The sequence below is a fragment of the Megascapheus bottae genome, chromosome 3, assembly GCF_031878675.1.
Source record: "Megascapheus bottae isolate mThoBot1 chromosome 3, mThoBot2.hap1, whole genome shotgun sequence".
Lineage (NCBI taxonomy): Eukaryota > Metazoa > Chordata > Mammalia > Rodentia > Geomyidae > Megascapheus > Megascapheus bottae.
Genome location: NC_143511.1, coordinates 63154165 through 63169176, shown reverse-complemented (window position 1 = coordinate 63169176; position 15012 = coordinate 63154165). Strand labels below are relative to the sequence as shown.

At 44.3% G+C, this 15012-nt stretch overlaps 1 protein-coding gene across 1 annotated transcript in view; it reads right to left on the bottom strand.

Annotated features, from left to right (window-relative positions):
- Positions 1-9020: 9020 nt before the first annotated feature.
- Galnt12 (polypeptide N-acetylgalactosaminyltransferase 12) overlaps positions 9021-15012 on the bottom strand; it is a 33894-nt gene continuing 27902 nt past the window's right edge. Inside the window, exons 8-10 of the mRNA XM_090330313.1 lie at positions 13239-13352; positions 11186-11329; positions 9021-9385 (exon numbers count right to left, since the gene is read on the bottom strand). Of these exons, the coding sequence (XP_090186439.1) occupies positions 9248-9385; positions 11186-11329; positions 13239-13352 (396 nt within the window). The 3' untranslated portion in view covers positions 9021-9247. The remainder of the gene's footprint in view (positions 9386-11185; positions 11330-13238; positions 13353-15012) is intronic.

The window sequence follows — 15012 nt, the reverse complement described above, 5'->3', positions numbered from 1 at the left end:
TTTCCCCTGTTCTTTGCCTGGGAGGGCAGTTGCTTCCTCTCCCTCCTTTTAGAATCAGGAGACACAATGATGACCAAATTTAGCAAACAACCAAAGATGAAAATACAACCCATATTTTAAAATCCATTTTGACAGCCCCACCCCACAGAAGAGAAGGTCTGTTCTGGGCCATGTGTGGGTGAGGAATGGACCATGAAGGAAGCCAAGCCATGGGTTTAGTAACTGGGGACCAGGAGGCAGGGTCTTCTCCTCAAAGTCAAATATAACCCATCAGCAAAAGGGAAGGACCATGAAGATCTAGTGCAGAACTGAGCCAGCATGAGGACAACTGGGCCCAAATTCAAAGATGCATCTTCTAGGCTTCTTGCTTCTGCCAAAACTAGAGGTTTCTGGAAAGCTCTCAGAGACCAACCACAATGGACACACCCTCTTCACTGTGATGCTATTTTTAGTGTATTGTTCTACTGTGTTTAGTGAGGAATACAGGGAAACCCTAGAGGCAGACAGTATCACCAACCTTCTATAATAATCACCAGATACTGAATGTGTTATGTTGCTGTACAAGGTTTTTAAAATATTGTTTCAAGTGCTGGTGGCTCACACCTGTAATCCCAGCTACTCAGGAGGCTGAGATCTGAGGATCATAGTTTGAACCCAGCCCAGGTAGGAAAGTCTGTGAGACTGTTAACCACCAAAAAAACTGAAAGTGATAGAACATTAGCCTTTAGCAAAATAAAGCTAAGGTACAGCACCTGAGTTCCATCCTCAATACACACACACACACACAGACACACACACACACACACACACACACACTGTTTTCAAGAATTCTATACAAGGCATGCTTATATTTTCCTAAGGAGGACTATAAGGCCTTTGCGAGCCATATGAGGCATCTATCTGTCAGGTACAAATGTAATGGCAAGCGTGGTATCTGAGAAGCTACTATATCCCTGACTGCTTTAATAAAGTTCAAGGGCCCAGAATAAGGGAAGACACAACTCCCCAAACTCAGTTTCCAACACTCAGAGAGGACCCATTCTGTTTCTCCCCCTAAAATTTGGAGCTGGAAAATAACTTCCTTGACATGATCAAAGTAGACGACTTGCATCTTTGAAAACAGAACCCATTAAAACTGCAGAAGGATGATAGAGAGGGGAATGGGAAAAGGAGAAAAGAAAAGACTGGGATGGATGAATCTGTAACCCATCATATTATGCAAAGTAAGCCAGTCACAGAGGACAAGGATCACATGTTTTCTCTCATATTTTGATGTTAGACCTGAAATATAAAGATAGGTAAACACATACAGATCATATTTATATGTGAACATGCATATATGTATGTGTATAATATACATACAATCTGACTACAGTATGGCATAAACATGTGTGTAAAAGCCCTTTGAACTATTATCATGCACTTTAACAAAAGAAGAACGTTAGGAAATTAGAATGTGTCCAGTCTGGGGTAGAGGTACTGAGGAAGGGAGAGGATGAATATAATTGAAATATTTATGTACATGGGTGAAAACAGAGCAAGGAAATTTGAAATGGTTTGGGAAGGAGGTAGAAAGGGTAACTCTGGTAAAGATGTATTATAGACACAAATGGACATGTTAAAATGAACCTCCCCTCTACAACCAATTGATGTTTGTCTTTTTGTGTTTTCACGTCGGTTTTTTTGTTTTGTTTTGCTTTGTTTTTTAAAGAAGTGGTCTAGCTGGGAACTGGTGGCTCATGCTTATAATCCTAGCTGCTCAGGAGGCTGACATCTGAGGATTGTGGTTTGAAGCCAGCTGAGGCTGGGAAGTCTGTGAGACTCTTATCTCCAATTAACCACCAGAAAACCAGAAGTTGTCCTGTGGCTTAAAGTGGTAGAGTGCTAACCTTGAGCAAAAGAACTCAGGGACAATACCCAGGCCCTGAGTCAAGCCCCATGACAGACCAAAAAAAAAAAAAAAAAACAAACCAGCCTGCCATACTAGTCAATAAAGAAACCTGGATGTATGTTCTAAAGGGTAGCCCCTTGACGTGAAAAGCTGGGTAGGCTGTTGGGCAGGCCTATACTAGGCCATAGAAGATGGGACTCCTTTGCTGTGTGTAAGAAGGTTGGAGCCGGCTTCCTCTGATCCTCTGGGCTCCCTATCTGAGGTCCCTGGAATTGTATAAAGTTGAGTACTAAACAGCTTCTGAGCTCCGAGTCATCGGCCTGATGCCACAGGCCCTGGCTGTCCTTCCTCCCTGGCCTCCAAGTCTCCAGGGATCCATCGACCTAGGAAGCCTTTGGACCCCATTGTTCTACTCCGGCTTTTAATGAGGCCACATCTGGAGCATATCTCCTCTGATCCTGGTTTTGTGCAGTTCCTCACAGCTGGGTCTCCATAAATCAATTTGTTATGTAGACAAGTTCCCAGAATTGTCCAGAATCTGACCCAGAAAAGCCACTCTTGTTTCCCTTCAGCTCTTGCTTCCAAAAGCTGTGAGCTGAGCACAATCCACATTGGAAAAGAGCTCTTGAGTTCCTGGATGGCTGAGCTCATTCATGCTCCAGTGTTCAGTCAACAAAGGAGCAACTGCCCCTTCTAGTCCCTTCTGGGGGTGGCGTGGGGGAAGGACAGTGTCCCCAACTGTACAGGGAGAAGAGTGGACTAAAATGACCCCCACATACTCTTGGATTCATATTTTTCCCAGGGAGAGGCGCTGAAGTGGAGAAGGAAGAAGGCTTGGCTAGCTCCAGGATTTCTACTGCTTGGCTCTGCCCATAGCGGTCAGCACAGACTTCATGAAGAACAGCAGTCTCCATGTCTCCTGTGACGCTGCGCTGGCCCCAGAGTTCTCATTCTCTGGGATCATCCACTTGGAGATTTTTCTACTCTGCCTCCAGACCTGTCCTTCTGTGAGGGCTCCCTGATCCTCAAATCTCTGGAGTGCTATGTACTCCCACCTTTATATTTCAAGGCATACTCACAACCCCTCAGGGCCCAGCCTCTCCCCTATTTTACAGGGGAAGAAATCTAGGGTCAAGGGTTAAGTCCAAACAGCTAAACCAAATTCCTATGCAGGTCTGACCTGCTATGAATCCTGACTCTTTTTCAACATATCACACCAACCAAAGCCAAGCCTTAGTCCTTGTTTTCCTACTAATAAGAACCAGGCCAGGCACTGGTGGCATTGACCTGTAATCCTGACTACACAGAAGGCTGAGATCTGAGGATTGTGGTTCAAAGCTGGCCTGGAGAAGGAAAGTCCATGAGATTCTTATCTCCAATTAACTATAAGAAATCCATATGTGAGTATGTTGCTCAAAGTGGTACAACACTAGCCTTGAGCAAAAAAGCTCAGGGACAGCACTCAGGCCCTGAGTTCAAGCTCTGTGACCAACAGTCAATCAATTAATCAATAAAAAAAAAATTCAGCACTATTTGGAGGAATTTTTTACTTTACTTTTCATCAAAGAAATACAAGGAGTTAGCTTAAAAGACCAAATAGCTGTTAAAGTCCACACGAAAAGCAGCATGCTTCTCCCGTGTTACCTCCTCTTAGTCCTCCGCATCCTCAGGTTGAACTCATCACAAGCCACCCCTTCCCCAAAATCTTCTAGCACTTTCTCCCTACTTGCTGCAACATGTCAGATTACATATGGTCCAGCATTCTCACCCTCAAGCTATTACTGACTTCAGACTATGGAAAAGGAAGCTTCCCATTTCTTAAGCCCAGCAACTTTCCGGATCTCATAGCTGATAGATACACACACATCATGCCCTTCCCCTCCCACAGCTCCCTAGGGTTATTTCACACCATCCACGCCAGCCAGAGCGTGCCTAGAGACCTCGTGGGTGCCAAATAGTCCAGCCTGATGATTTTATGCAAGCATTTCCCTTCCAGAACCTCCTGAAAACCACATCCCAGAAAAATAGTGGGAGGAAGCCTGGAGCAGAGGAGACTTAGAGACACATCCTCTCTGAGGAGCCATCCTAGGGCAGAGAGCAAACATGCTGGGTGGCCTCTGAGGGGACCCAAGCAATAAGGGAAGCCACAGTGAGAGCCATCACAGCATCATCAGGAAGCCATCCCAGAGAAGATGGGGGAGGGTGCCAAGTGAGGACTTCCCTTCTCGGGCTGTGGACAAGCTCAGATCAGCTGACATTCTGTAGACAGAGAGGAAGGATGGATGCCCACACTGGAAGGGAGATGAGCTTGCTTGGGACTTCTTGAAGTCCCTGCGCAGCTGATAAGCCAGCTTTTGTGTTCTAACAGTCAGCAATGTGAAGCCAGTGTTTTGCCATCTTGCTTGAGTTACTAACCAGAGCTGTCTAATGGGCACACCCATCTGGCCATTTCTTTACAGGATGCTGAAATAACACTAAACATTTGTATGTGCAATCTGTATCACTGACCCCTGCCTTGCAAAAGAAAGTTCCAGATGACTCACAGAGGATTCCTGACACAGCAGTTGGGACAGAATCCTCTGCCCCATGGGTACTGAACACTCGAAGCTGGATAAGGGGCTGGATGAAGCAATCACAATTCACTTGGATCCAGATGTGGGGCTTCTGGCAGAGGTGCAGCAAAAATCTCAAAAGACCAAACTGAAGGATTCTCCCTCCTCACTCTGTCCTGTCTTTAAAGAGGAGGTGAAAGAGTAGGCATGGTTTCACCCTGATAGCTATCTGCCTCTACCATCAGAATAACAGGCCTGGTCCCCAAGCAGCAATATGTATGGACTATGGTCCCTGGTTTTCCTCCTTGCCTTGACACTTTCCAAAGCAATATGCTTAGCCAGAGATATAAATCAGCCCTTAGTCCCTACACTCTCCAAGCCAGACATTCATGAATCGCCACAGTGTTGTGTAAGTAGGCCCAAAGTGAGAGGGATGATGGCCCTTGGTAAAGAAGAGCCACAGGATGTGAATCACCTCTCTTCCCTGAGAGGCAAGTTGCAGTGGTGACCTCAGGTGCTGTGTGACCCTACATCAGTTCCTACCTTCTCTGAGCTCCAGCCTTGTCTTCCTTCTAAGACAAGGGGTTTGTGGGAATAAGCACCTTCTAGATAGATGGTCTGAGCATTAATGAGCTCATCATTAGGAAGTACTTAGAATAGTGCCCCAGTTTGTGGCAATTATTATTATCATTATTAGCAGTATCCACAGACAAAAGACAAAATCGCACCCATTTGATCTCCTAAGATCAGACAAAACAACACCTGCACAAAGGAAGCCTCACAAGCAATGTGCAAAAGAAGGGACATTTGAAGGTGTAACACATGAAATCAAACCAACACTAGGACACAGTCAGAAGCCAATAGTTCCAACTCCACATATTAAATATGGGAGCTCTGATATGCCAACTCATATGGCAAAGTCTTTGGAACTTTTGATAGGATTGATAACCAATTGGATTTTTATAACTTACTACAGCCAATTAATTAATCATTTGTCTTGGGTGGTACTGGGATCTGAAGTTAAGGTTTTGAACCAAGTACTCTGCCATTTGAGCCATACTTTCCAGACCTTCTTGAGACAGAGTCTCATATTTTTTGCTCTGGCTAGCCTAGAATGCAATCCTCCTTTTTAAGCCTCCCTCATAGGTAGAACCGCCAGCCCCTTGGCTTATGTGTTGAGATGGGATCTTGCTTTTTGGCTACTCCAGCTTCAAATTGAAATTCTCCTTATTTCTGCTTCCTTCATTGCTGGGATTATAGGTATAAGCCACCATGCCTGAAAAACAAAGCCAATTTTTGAAGGTATAGTTTAAAAAAATAATCCCTACAGTGGCTCATACCTATAATCCTAGGTACTCAGGAGGCTGAGACCTGAGCATCACAGTTAAAGCTAGCCTGGGCACAAAAGGACCTAAGACTCTTATCTCCAACTAACCTCTAGAAAATGGGAAGTGGGGTTTGGCTCAAGGGAAGGGCTATAGCCCTGAGCTGAAGAGCTCAGGGACAGCGCCCAGGCCAAGTTCAAGCCTCATCTCTCTCTCTCTCTGTCTGTCTGTCTGTCTGTCTCTCTCTGTCTCTCTGTCTCTCTCTCTCTCTCTCTCTCTCTCTCTCTCTCTCTCTCTCTCTCTCTCTCTCTCTCTCTCTCTCTCTCTCTCTCTCTCTCTCTCTCTTTCTCTCTCGCAGAAAAAGCCGAAGTGGTGCTATGGCTCAAGACTTGAGAAAGCCCAAGGACAGTGCTCAGACCCTGAGTTCAGCCCTAGGACTGGCAAAAAAAAAAAAGAAAGAAAGAAAGAAAGAAGAAAAATAGAATAAACCTAGACCAAGTTCAGGACACTAATCACTAAATAGAATGGTGTTAGGTATTAAACCCTGTGTGGTCGATCTCCAACAAAATCCCTCTTTCATCAGCCTTAATTTCCCCATCAGCTACATTTACATCAAGTGTCCTGATCCCTGAATGCCTTCCAGATCTTCATCCTATGGATTTCTCTGGCTTAGGGGATATTTTAACTTTTTAAACTGTATTCGTGTGTGTGTGTGTGCGTCACATGCATGCAGCTCCTGGGGCTTGAACTCAGGGCCTGGGTTCTGTTCCTGAGTTTTTTGCTTAAGGCTAACATTCTCCTACCTGAGCCACAACACCATTTCCTGTTTTTTGGTTAATTGGAGATAAGAATCTTGCAAGGGGCCAGTTACTCACTGTTCACACCTAGGATCCTAGGTACTCAGGAGGCTGGGATTTAAGGATCACAGTTCTAGGTCAGCCCAGGCAAAAAAGTCTGTGAGGCTCTTCTCTCCAATTAAATACCAAAATAAGTGGGAAATGGACCTGTGGCTCGAGTGGTAGAACACTAACCTTGAGCAGGACAATGTCCAGGCCCTGAGTTCAAGCCCCAGGATTGACACAAAAACTGAAACAATAACAAAACAACAGTCTCAGAGACTTCCCTGCCTGGGATGACTTTGAACCTTGATTCTCAGGTCTCAGCTTCCTGAGTAGGAGGGGTTACAGGCGTGAGCCAATGACGCCTGGTATGGCTTGGGAGACTTTTTAGGTGAACAAATTTTGGCTAGCACAAATGCACTGTCACATTTTCTAAACTCATACCACCCTCTACTGTGATCCACAGGAATTCCCTGTGTCCCTAGCCAGCCAGAGCCTCCTCTCCCTCTCATTCTCACTTAAAGATCCTACTACTCAAAATAGGTTCCACAAACCAGAAACCACAGTATTCTCAAGAGCTGGTGAAACAGTAATAACATAAGGTCCCACTTAGATCTGCTGGATCCAATCTGTCTTTTAATAAGAAATCTTCCTGGAGTGCTAACAATCAAAGTAGTTTTAAGAAAGCGAAGATGAGAAGTTGTTAGAACATGTACTATCCAAATAGGTACTCAGCCCATACAGAAAGCCAGAATTGACATAGAATTTTTTTAAAAGCCAGGCACGGTGGCTCATGCCTGTAATCCTAGCTACTCAGCAGGCTAAGATCTGAGGATCAAGGTTCAAAGCCAGCCCAGACACTAAAGACCATGAGACACTTATCTCCAATTAATCACTAAAAAAATGGGAAGTGGGGCTGTGGCTCAAGCTGAAGAGCTCAGGGACAGTGCCCAGGCCCAGAGTTCAAGCTCCATGGCTGACAAAAACAAATAAACAAAAAAAAGAAATTAGAAAAAACTTTCCCAAATGATACAAAAGATGCTTGTCGAGTGATCAAAATGGAGAATTTTTATGTATTCAAGACAGAATCTTTGGGGGGTGATGTGGAGGGGGGTTCTGGAGTTTGGACTCAGGCTTCATTCTTGCTAGGCATGAGCTCTACCATTTAAACCACACCCCTAGCCCATTTCCTTGCTGGTTATTTTTTAGGCAGGGTCTCTCAAATTTATGCCCAGGACTAGTCTTGGACCATGACCCTCCTGCCTACAGCAGCTGAGTAGCTGGGTGACAGGTATGCACTCCCACATCTGGTTTATTGACGGAGAAACTGAAACATAGAGTAGGTAGGTAAGACGTGAATTATTTGTTAACTTGACTCTGAGGAGAATGTCTGAAAAAGTGGGAGACATGAGGTGACTTTTAATCAACTGCACGGACCTTCCTCCTCTCCCATCTAACTGGTACAGAAACACAGGTCTGAAGTTTACACTATCACAGTGACTGCCTCAAGCTGGATCTGAGAACTGAGTTGGGACCAATCAGACACCCGCTGCTGAGAGAAACCATCACCACTTCAGCTGCTGCATCAACAAAATCTAATGTTGTTTGAATGACCAAATATAACCAACAAACAAATCAGAAAAAGGACTTCATATAGGACACCAAACTTTTCCCTGACTGTACTGTGTGATAGGAATTAAAAAATGATATAAATGTTGTGTGTATGTATGCGTGCGTGTGTGTGTATGTGTGCGCGCTCACGCATGCTAGTGCTGGGGTTTACTTTACAGTCAGGCCTTGGGTGCTGTACCTTAGCTTTCCCACTCAAGGATGGCTCTACCACTTGAGGTACAGCTCCACCTCTGGCTTTTTGCTGGCTAATTGGAGGTAAGAGTCTCACAGGCTTTTTTGCCTAGGCTAGCTACGAATTCAATTCTCAGATCTCAGCCTTCTTGGTAACTAGGATTACAGGTGTGAGCTACTGGTGCCTGGCAAAACATTTTTTAATTACTAAAAACAACCAACCACCCTCTACTAGGCATGGCCACAAGTCTACCCTCAATTTCATGTTATCTGGGTAAGTCAGATTGTTTCCTTGATATTTCAATTTTGGATAGTTCCCTTTGGCAAACAAGAACATTACAGAGTTCTGACTGTGATAATAACACACAAGCAAAAAGCATCCTTTAATAAAAAACATGATCTGTCTCGATGGCCTAGAGAAATTAGCACAGTGTTGCTAGCGTCCATCTCTCTACATTGAAAAAATGCCAGCCCATCCCAATCCGAGGTTTGATCAACTTGTACAGAGTACATCACAAACATCTTCATACCTGGGAATTTGTGAATGTACCAATATAAAAACATTTCGCACTTTTTTTCTAGTGATAATAAAAGACACATCCATAGGATCTATCTTCTGATAGAAAAATAATATAAAGCTTTAATTTTCCCAGTACCAAGAGTTAACATGTAATGGTTACTCTTGGAAAATAGGGTTCGAGGAGAACATTTGTAAAATTTAAAAAAAGTATAGCAGTCTGTTTAATGGTAGGCTCTGGCCCCTGCATGGCTAAGTCTTGGTTGGTCACGAAGTCCCGGGCCTTCAATGGGCATCTTGCTTGGCGCAGGGATGCTCTATTACATGTTTTCCTTGAAGAACCACTTCTGATGATCGGTGTCGGTGCATTCTCGTAAGAGTGGCACAAAATTGTTGCTGTGATCCTTACTCACAGCCTGGACACATTTCTTGGACTGTTCGTGAACTAAGGATTCATCCTAGAAATGATAACAGACATTGGATGTTCAAGACAATTACACATGGCTCCTCAGCAAAGTTTTTTCAAAAAAGTTCTTAAGAGCTTGGATTGTAGTTTTTATCATTTCAAAAAGAAATCTGTTGCGAGCAAAGTATCTTCCATGCAAAATATCAATTCAAGACAGTCGTGCGTATGCATGTGTGTGTCTGTGTGTGTGTGTGTGTGTGGTGTGTGTGTGTGTGTGTGTGTGTGTGTGTGTGTGTGTGTGTGTGCCGGGAAAACCAGACATCCACAAAATCAGCCCATATGGGATCAAGGATGCCACCTGCTGGCTCCTCCAGGCATCTGTCAGAACTTCCAGCTCATTTTTATAGTTTCCTTGACAGAAATCAGAACAAAGATCTTTTCTTTAACTTCTCTAAGGTCAACTAATTCCATCCCTGGTGATCTTTATCTCTTATGTATTTAAACAGAGTCAGGAAACTTGACCAAAGTTCCAATTCAGGCACAAGATGGTTGAGTGAGAGAAGGAAGGAAAGTCTGGCCACTGGCCTGAGTTTCTCACTTGGATACTGGGATGGATAAGGACCTGGTTCTATGATGGCCAATTCCCACACTTAGGGGATGATGGCCTTTTATAATGGCCTCCTCTATTGATCTAGCTCCTTACTCTGGCAAAGCTAGCTTGACAAGTCCCTCATCAACCCTGGCATTTCTTGTCTCTCTATGACTAACTTAAGAATCAGAAGCAGAAAGGCAGAAGAAATAGGTTTGCCTGTTCCAAAGGAGGAAGCCTTGAAAACAAAAGTAGACACAAGACAATCTCAATGTCAGGAATCTGAAAAGGCCTTCCCAGTGCTTCTAAGAGTCCATCAGAGAACTGAAAAGTAAAGTAAGCATTTGTCCATCCTTCTAAACAAATGTACTTCTCCTTAAAAGGTCACTAAAAATTCACAGTAAAAAGTTTAAGCTGGCTTATTCAAACTAACTTTATTGCGTCTACCCTACATTACTTCTCCTTGACAACATACCATAGGGACAAAGAAGTGAAGGAAGAAGACCATAGATTTGAGAGGTGTCTGCAGTATTTCTCCATCTAATTTTCTTACACTTACAGTATAAGAAATAGCCCCATGGTGGTGAGCTCTTCTAGGCAGACAGAAAATTCCATTGCTAATTATAACATTTTCCTACCAGAAACACACTCCAACTCTGATGTACTTAGGATTAACTCATTTTAACAGAAGATTTTAATGTTCTATCAATTATTTTCTTTGGATTTATTTCTTCAAGTACTTTTTTAGACTTCTGTCACAGTCTTGCTTCAAACCCAGTAGGGACAGTGGCCTTTCAGGCCTACTCTGAATCAACCATACTTGGAAAGCCAGCTCTGCTCCAGAAATGTTTTCCTAGCTGTAACACCATACATAAGTAACAAGTCCCTGAGGGGCTTGGCAGCTTCCAAAGACAAACACACTACTGATCAGGTTTCAAAGATCACTTCACATCGCCTTCTCACTGGAGTAAGAAGAGCTGCTATAATCAGGTCCATTTTAGATCTGGGTGAAATGAAGCTCATAGAAGCGCAGTGTCTTCATAACCTGGTTCTGATCTAGTATCCTGACACGTTGGCTGTTTGTGTCACTCATTCCCACCTCATTCATCTGAACCCAAGTGTGAGAGTTCTGCAGCATGTGGTAGAAAAGATAAAAGCATTACTGTCACCAGGTGCTGAGGATCCTGTCAAAGCCAGGCAGTGGCTGGCTTCCACACTCCCCAAAAGCCCAAGCTGATGGCTGGGAGGTCAGCATTTACTGACCTGCAGGATAAACTTCTGGTTCTCAGGGACCATCTCTTTGCAGAGTCGCATGATGAGGATGTCGGTTCCTACTTCCACAGTGACACAGCCCTCTGGCTGGCGGGAGTTATAGCGTATTTCCTTCTGGGACGTGTACTCAAAAAACTAAAAATGGGGTGAACAATAGTGTCAGTTATTCCATGATGTGATATTCCTTGAAGTACCTATGGCACTTGGACAAATCCTGGTTTCTGCCCCCAACTCCTCCACAGAAATTATCAGGGTTCTTTCTATTGAAGATGAGGTCCAGGAAGCTGCAGTTTGTAGGAGGAGGAGGGTGAGGAGGAGGGCTAGTACTAGGGCTTGATCTTTGGGCCCAAGTGCTATCTCTTAGCTTTTTTTTTGTACAATTGTGGCACTTTTACCACTTGAGCTATAGCTCCACTTCTGGCTTTCTGGTAGTATTAGAGTTAAGAGTCTCACAAACTTTCCTGCCTAGGCTGGATTCTGATCTTGATCCTCAGCACTTAGCCTCCTAAGTAAACTAGGATTATGGGCATGAGCCACTGGCACCTGGCAAATTTTTGCATGTTTTGACAAGGCCTGCCCTCTTCCAACACGGGTGGCTGCTCTAAGGCACACAGAACAGTATTTTTCCTGCCCATTTCCTGAGAGCTGGAAAAGCCAAAGGCTGGGACTGGATGGGGTGGAATGCTACCCTACTGAGTAGGTATAGTATCTATAGTACCCTACAGGGTAGGTCCCAGGTAAGGCGAAGAGAGGACCAGCTTGAAGGAATACTGCTCTAGGAAGGGCCAAAAAGCCTTACTGGTAAGGTTAGCGGAGGTCTAAATAATAGAAGCTTATTGAAAATGAGATGGCTATAGTCAATGAATTTGGGTTGAGCCCAGAGCAGAAGAAAACAGATGTCTGACACTCCACAAAGTGGGAAAGCTCTGACATTTCCACACCCACCTTTTCCCTTCCCTGCCTCCTGCAAGGGCTTCATCCTGGTAGGTACACTTACTTTCCTGGCCCAGGCTACTGTATTGGTCCCTGGACACCCCAGGCTAAGCCTGCTCTGCTCTGCTCTGCCCAGCCTGACTTGTAACACTTCACCTAGGAAGATCCACCTAGGCCCCAGCTAAGGCAATTTCCATTAACACTGTTCTGCAGCGTGGTGCTGTGTATCAGAGCCCGGAATCCTATTTCAGAACTGATTCCATGGGAATCACAGGAAATGCAGATTTGCTGTTGCTTCTCTTTCACCTTCTTTCTGACCACAGATGTTAATGGCAGAGGTATTTTCAATTGCAAAAACAGGGAGGCAAACAGTAGTAGACACAGCAAAATGGTATTCGTGAACACATGTTATGTGCAAGGCTCTGGGTGTATCTCCAGCAGTTACGGAAAGAAAAAAAAAAGAGGCTATCAGGAGTGATGATCTCAAAAGTCATAGACTAACATAAATATGACTAAGTTAATGGTATTATAAAGCATACACATGTCAAAAATTTAACCTAAAACGTGTATAGAAACAGCTGGAAAGGGCGTATATCTTCATTTTTAGTAATGGTCTCCCTGGCTTCTATAATGTATACTTCCCACGTGTTCTACAATAAGTGCAAATGACTTCTGTGTTGAAAAATCTAATTAAGACTATTTTTTAAGGGGCCGGGAGTTTGGCCTAGTGGTTAAGGTGCTTGCCTAGCATGCATGAAGACCCGGGTTCAATTCCTCGGTACCACATACATAGAAAAAAGTCAGAAGTGGTGCTGAGGCTCAAGTGGTAGAGCTCTAGCCTTGAGAAAGTCCAAGGACAGTGCTCAGGCCCTGAGCTCAAGCCCAGGACTGGCAAAAAAAAAAAAAAAGAATATTTTTTAATTGCAGTGCTGGGGTTAAATCTAGGGTCTCCCACCTGGTATGCATGTACCACTAAGCTACACATCGAGCTCAAAAGAAAAAAAAAAAGTCAATTATTAATTAAAAACAAAAACAAAACAACAACAACAACAAAATCCCCAGAGCTTTGTGCTTTGTCCTCCTCTCTCCCTTCAGAGGCTCACACACCTACCTGGTTCTGGCCCGTCCCATGACAAGGGTACAGAATAACTTGGTACCCTTCGATTTGGTTTTCGTCAGGAGGGTTGTAGTCAAAGCAGTATTGTTTCAGTCCTTTGTTCTGGAGCTAAACAAAACACAAAGGTGAAATTCCCATCTAGATCTCGACTGGACGAACAGTTTCCCACACAAGGCTCAGTGAGGATGGTGGGAGGGAACAGCAGGCTGCAGAACAGGGCTAGGGAAGGGACCCTCCCTCTTGCCTAGCACGTTCTAGTCTTCACCTCCCATTCTGCAGTGGCAGAAATCTTTACTCCACTGGAAGAAGCTGAACCAGAGCATCAGAGGCATGACCATTTTCTAGACAGAAAACCTCACATCTCAGTGGGGTGTCAGTGGTTCACACCCGTAATCCTAGTAATCCTAGCTACTCAGGAGGCTGAGATCTGAGGATAGCGGTTCAAAGCCAGCCCAGTCTGTGAGACTCTTATCTCCAATAAACTATCGAAAAAGATAGATGTGGAGCTTGGCTCAGGTGGTAGAGTGCCACCCTTGAAAAAGCTAAGAGAAAGAGCACTGGCTCACAGCGCAAGTCCCAAAGAAAGGGAAAAATAGAGAGAGAGAGAGACAGAGAGAGAGAAAGAGACAGAGACAGACAGACACAGACAGAGAGAGAGAAAGAAAGCTCACATTTCTAGTTAGCAGCAGCAGCAGCCTTGGTGCTGCATGGTCCAAGCACATTGAAGTGATGGCCTTGAGCCAAGAGTAAAGGCTAATTAAACCAAGCTGGCAATATGATTCCAAAGAAAAGGATTCTAAAAGTGATTTCAGACCAAAGTTTGCTTGAGTGAAATGTGCTCATTCTGTGTAGTGTACTGTAATACTATACTGGGGTTTGAACCCAGAGTTTTGAGATGCAGGACAGCACTCTACTCTTAGGTACCTCTCCCCACCCCCTTTTTTTTTGCCAGTCCTACAGCTTAAACTCAGGGCCTGAGCTTCTTTTGCTCAAAGGCTAGCCTCCTACCACTTGAGCCACAGCACCACTTACGACTTTTTCTGTTTATCTAGAACTGAGAAATTGAACAGAAGGCTTCATGCATATTAGGCAAGCACTCTACTACATGCCATGCTCAGCCCTTTTGTTTATGACAGGGTTAATGAGACCATTAACTTTGCCAGGGTAGGCTTCAAAATCATGATTGTCCTGTCCATGTTTCTATAGCTAGGATTACAGTTATGGCACCATACCTGATTTAGACTGTTGTCTTGAAACTGCTTTAAATACACTCTTGAATAAAGCACTCTTGAATAAAGCTGTAGTTGTGTTAATATTATTAGAACCGGGCAGGTGTCAGTGGCTCACATCTATAGCCCTAGCTACTCTGGAGGCTGAGATTCCCGGCTAGCCCAGGCAAATCGTTCGTAAGGTCCCCATCTCAGGCCGGATGTTGAGAGCTGATGCCTGTAATCCTATCTACTCGGGAGGCTGAGATCGGAGAACTGAAGTTTGAAGACAGCCTGAGCAAGAAGACCCATGAAATGCTTATCTCCAAATAACCAGCACAAAGCCAGAAGTGGAGCTGTGGCTCAAGTGGTAGAGTGTCAGTCTTGACCTAAAGAAGCTCAAGGACAGAACCCAGGACCCATCGCAATCAATATCTAGGTGAAATGGTGTGTATCTCATATGCCAACTGTGTCAGAAGCCTAAAACAGGAAGACTGTGCTCCAGGTACAGGCCTGAGCAAAAGACAAAATACTGTCTCTAAACAACCATCAAACAAAAG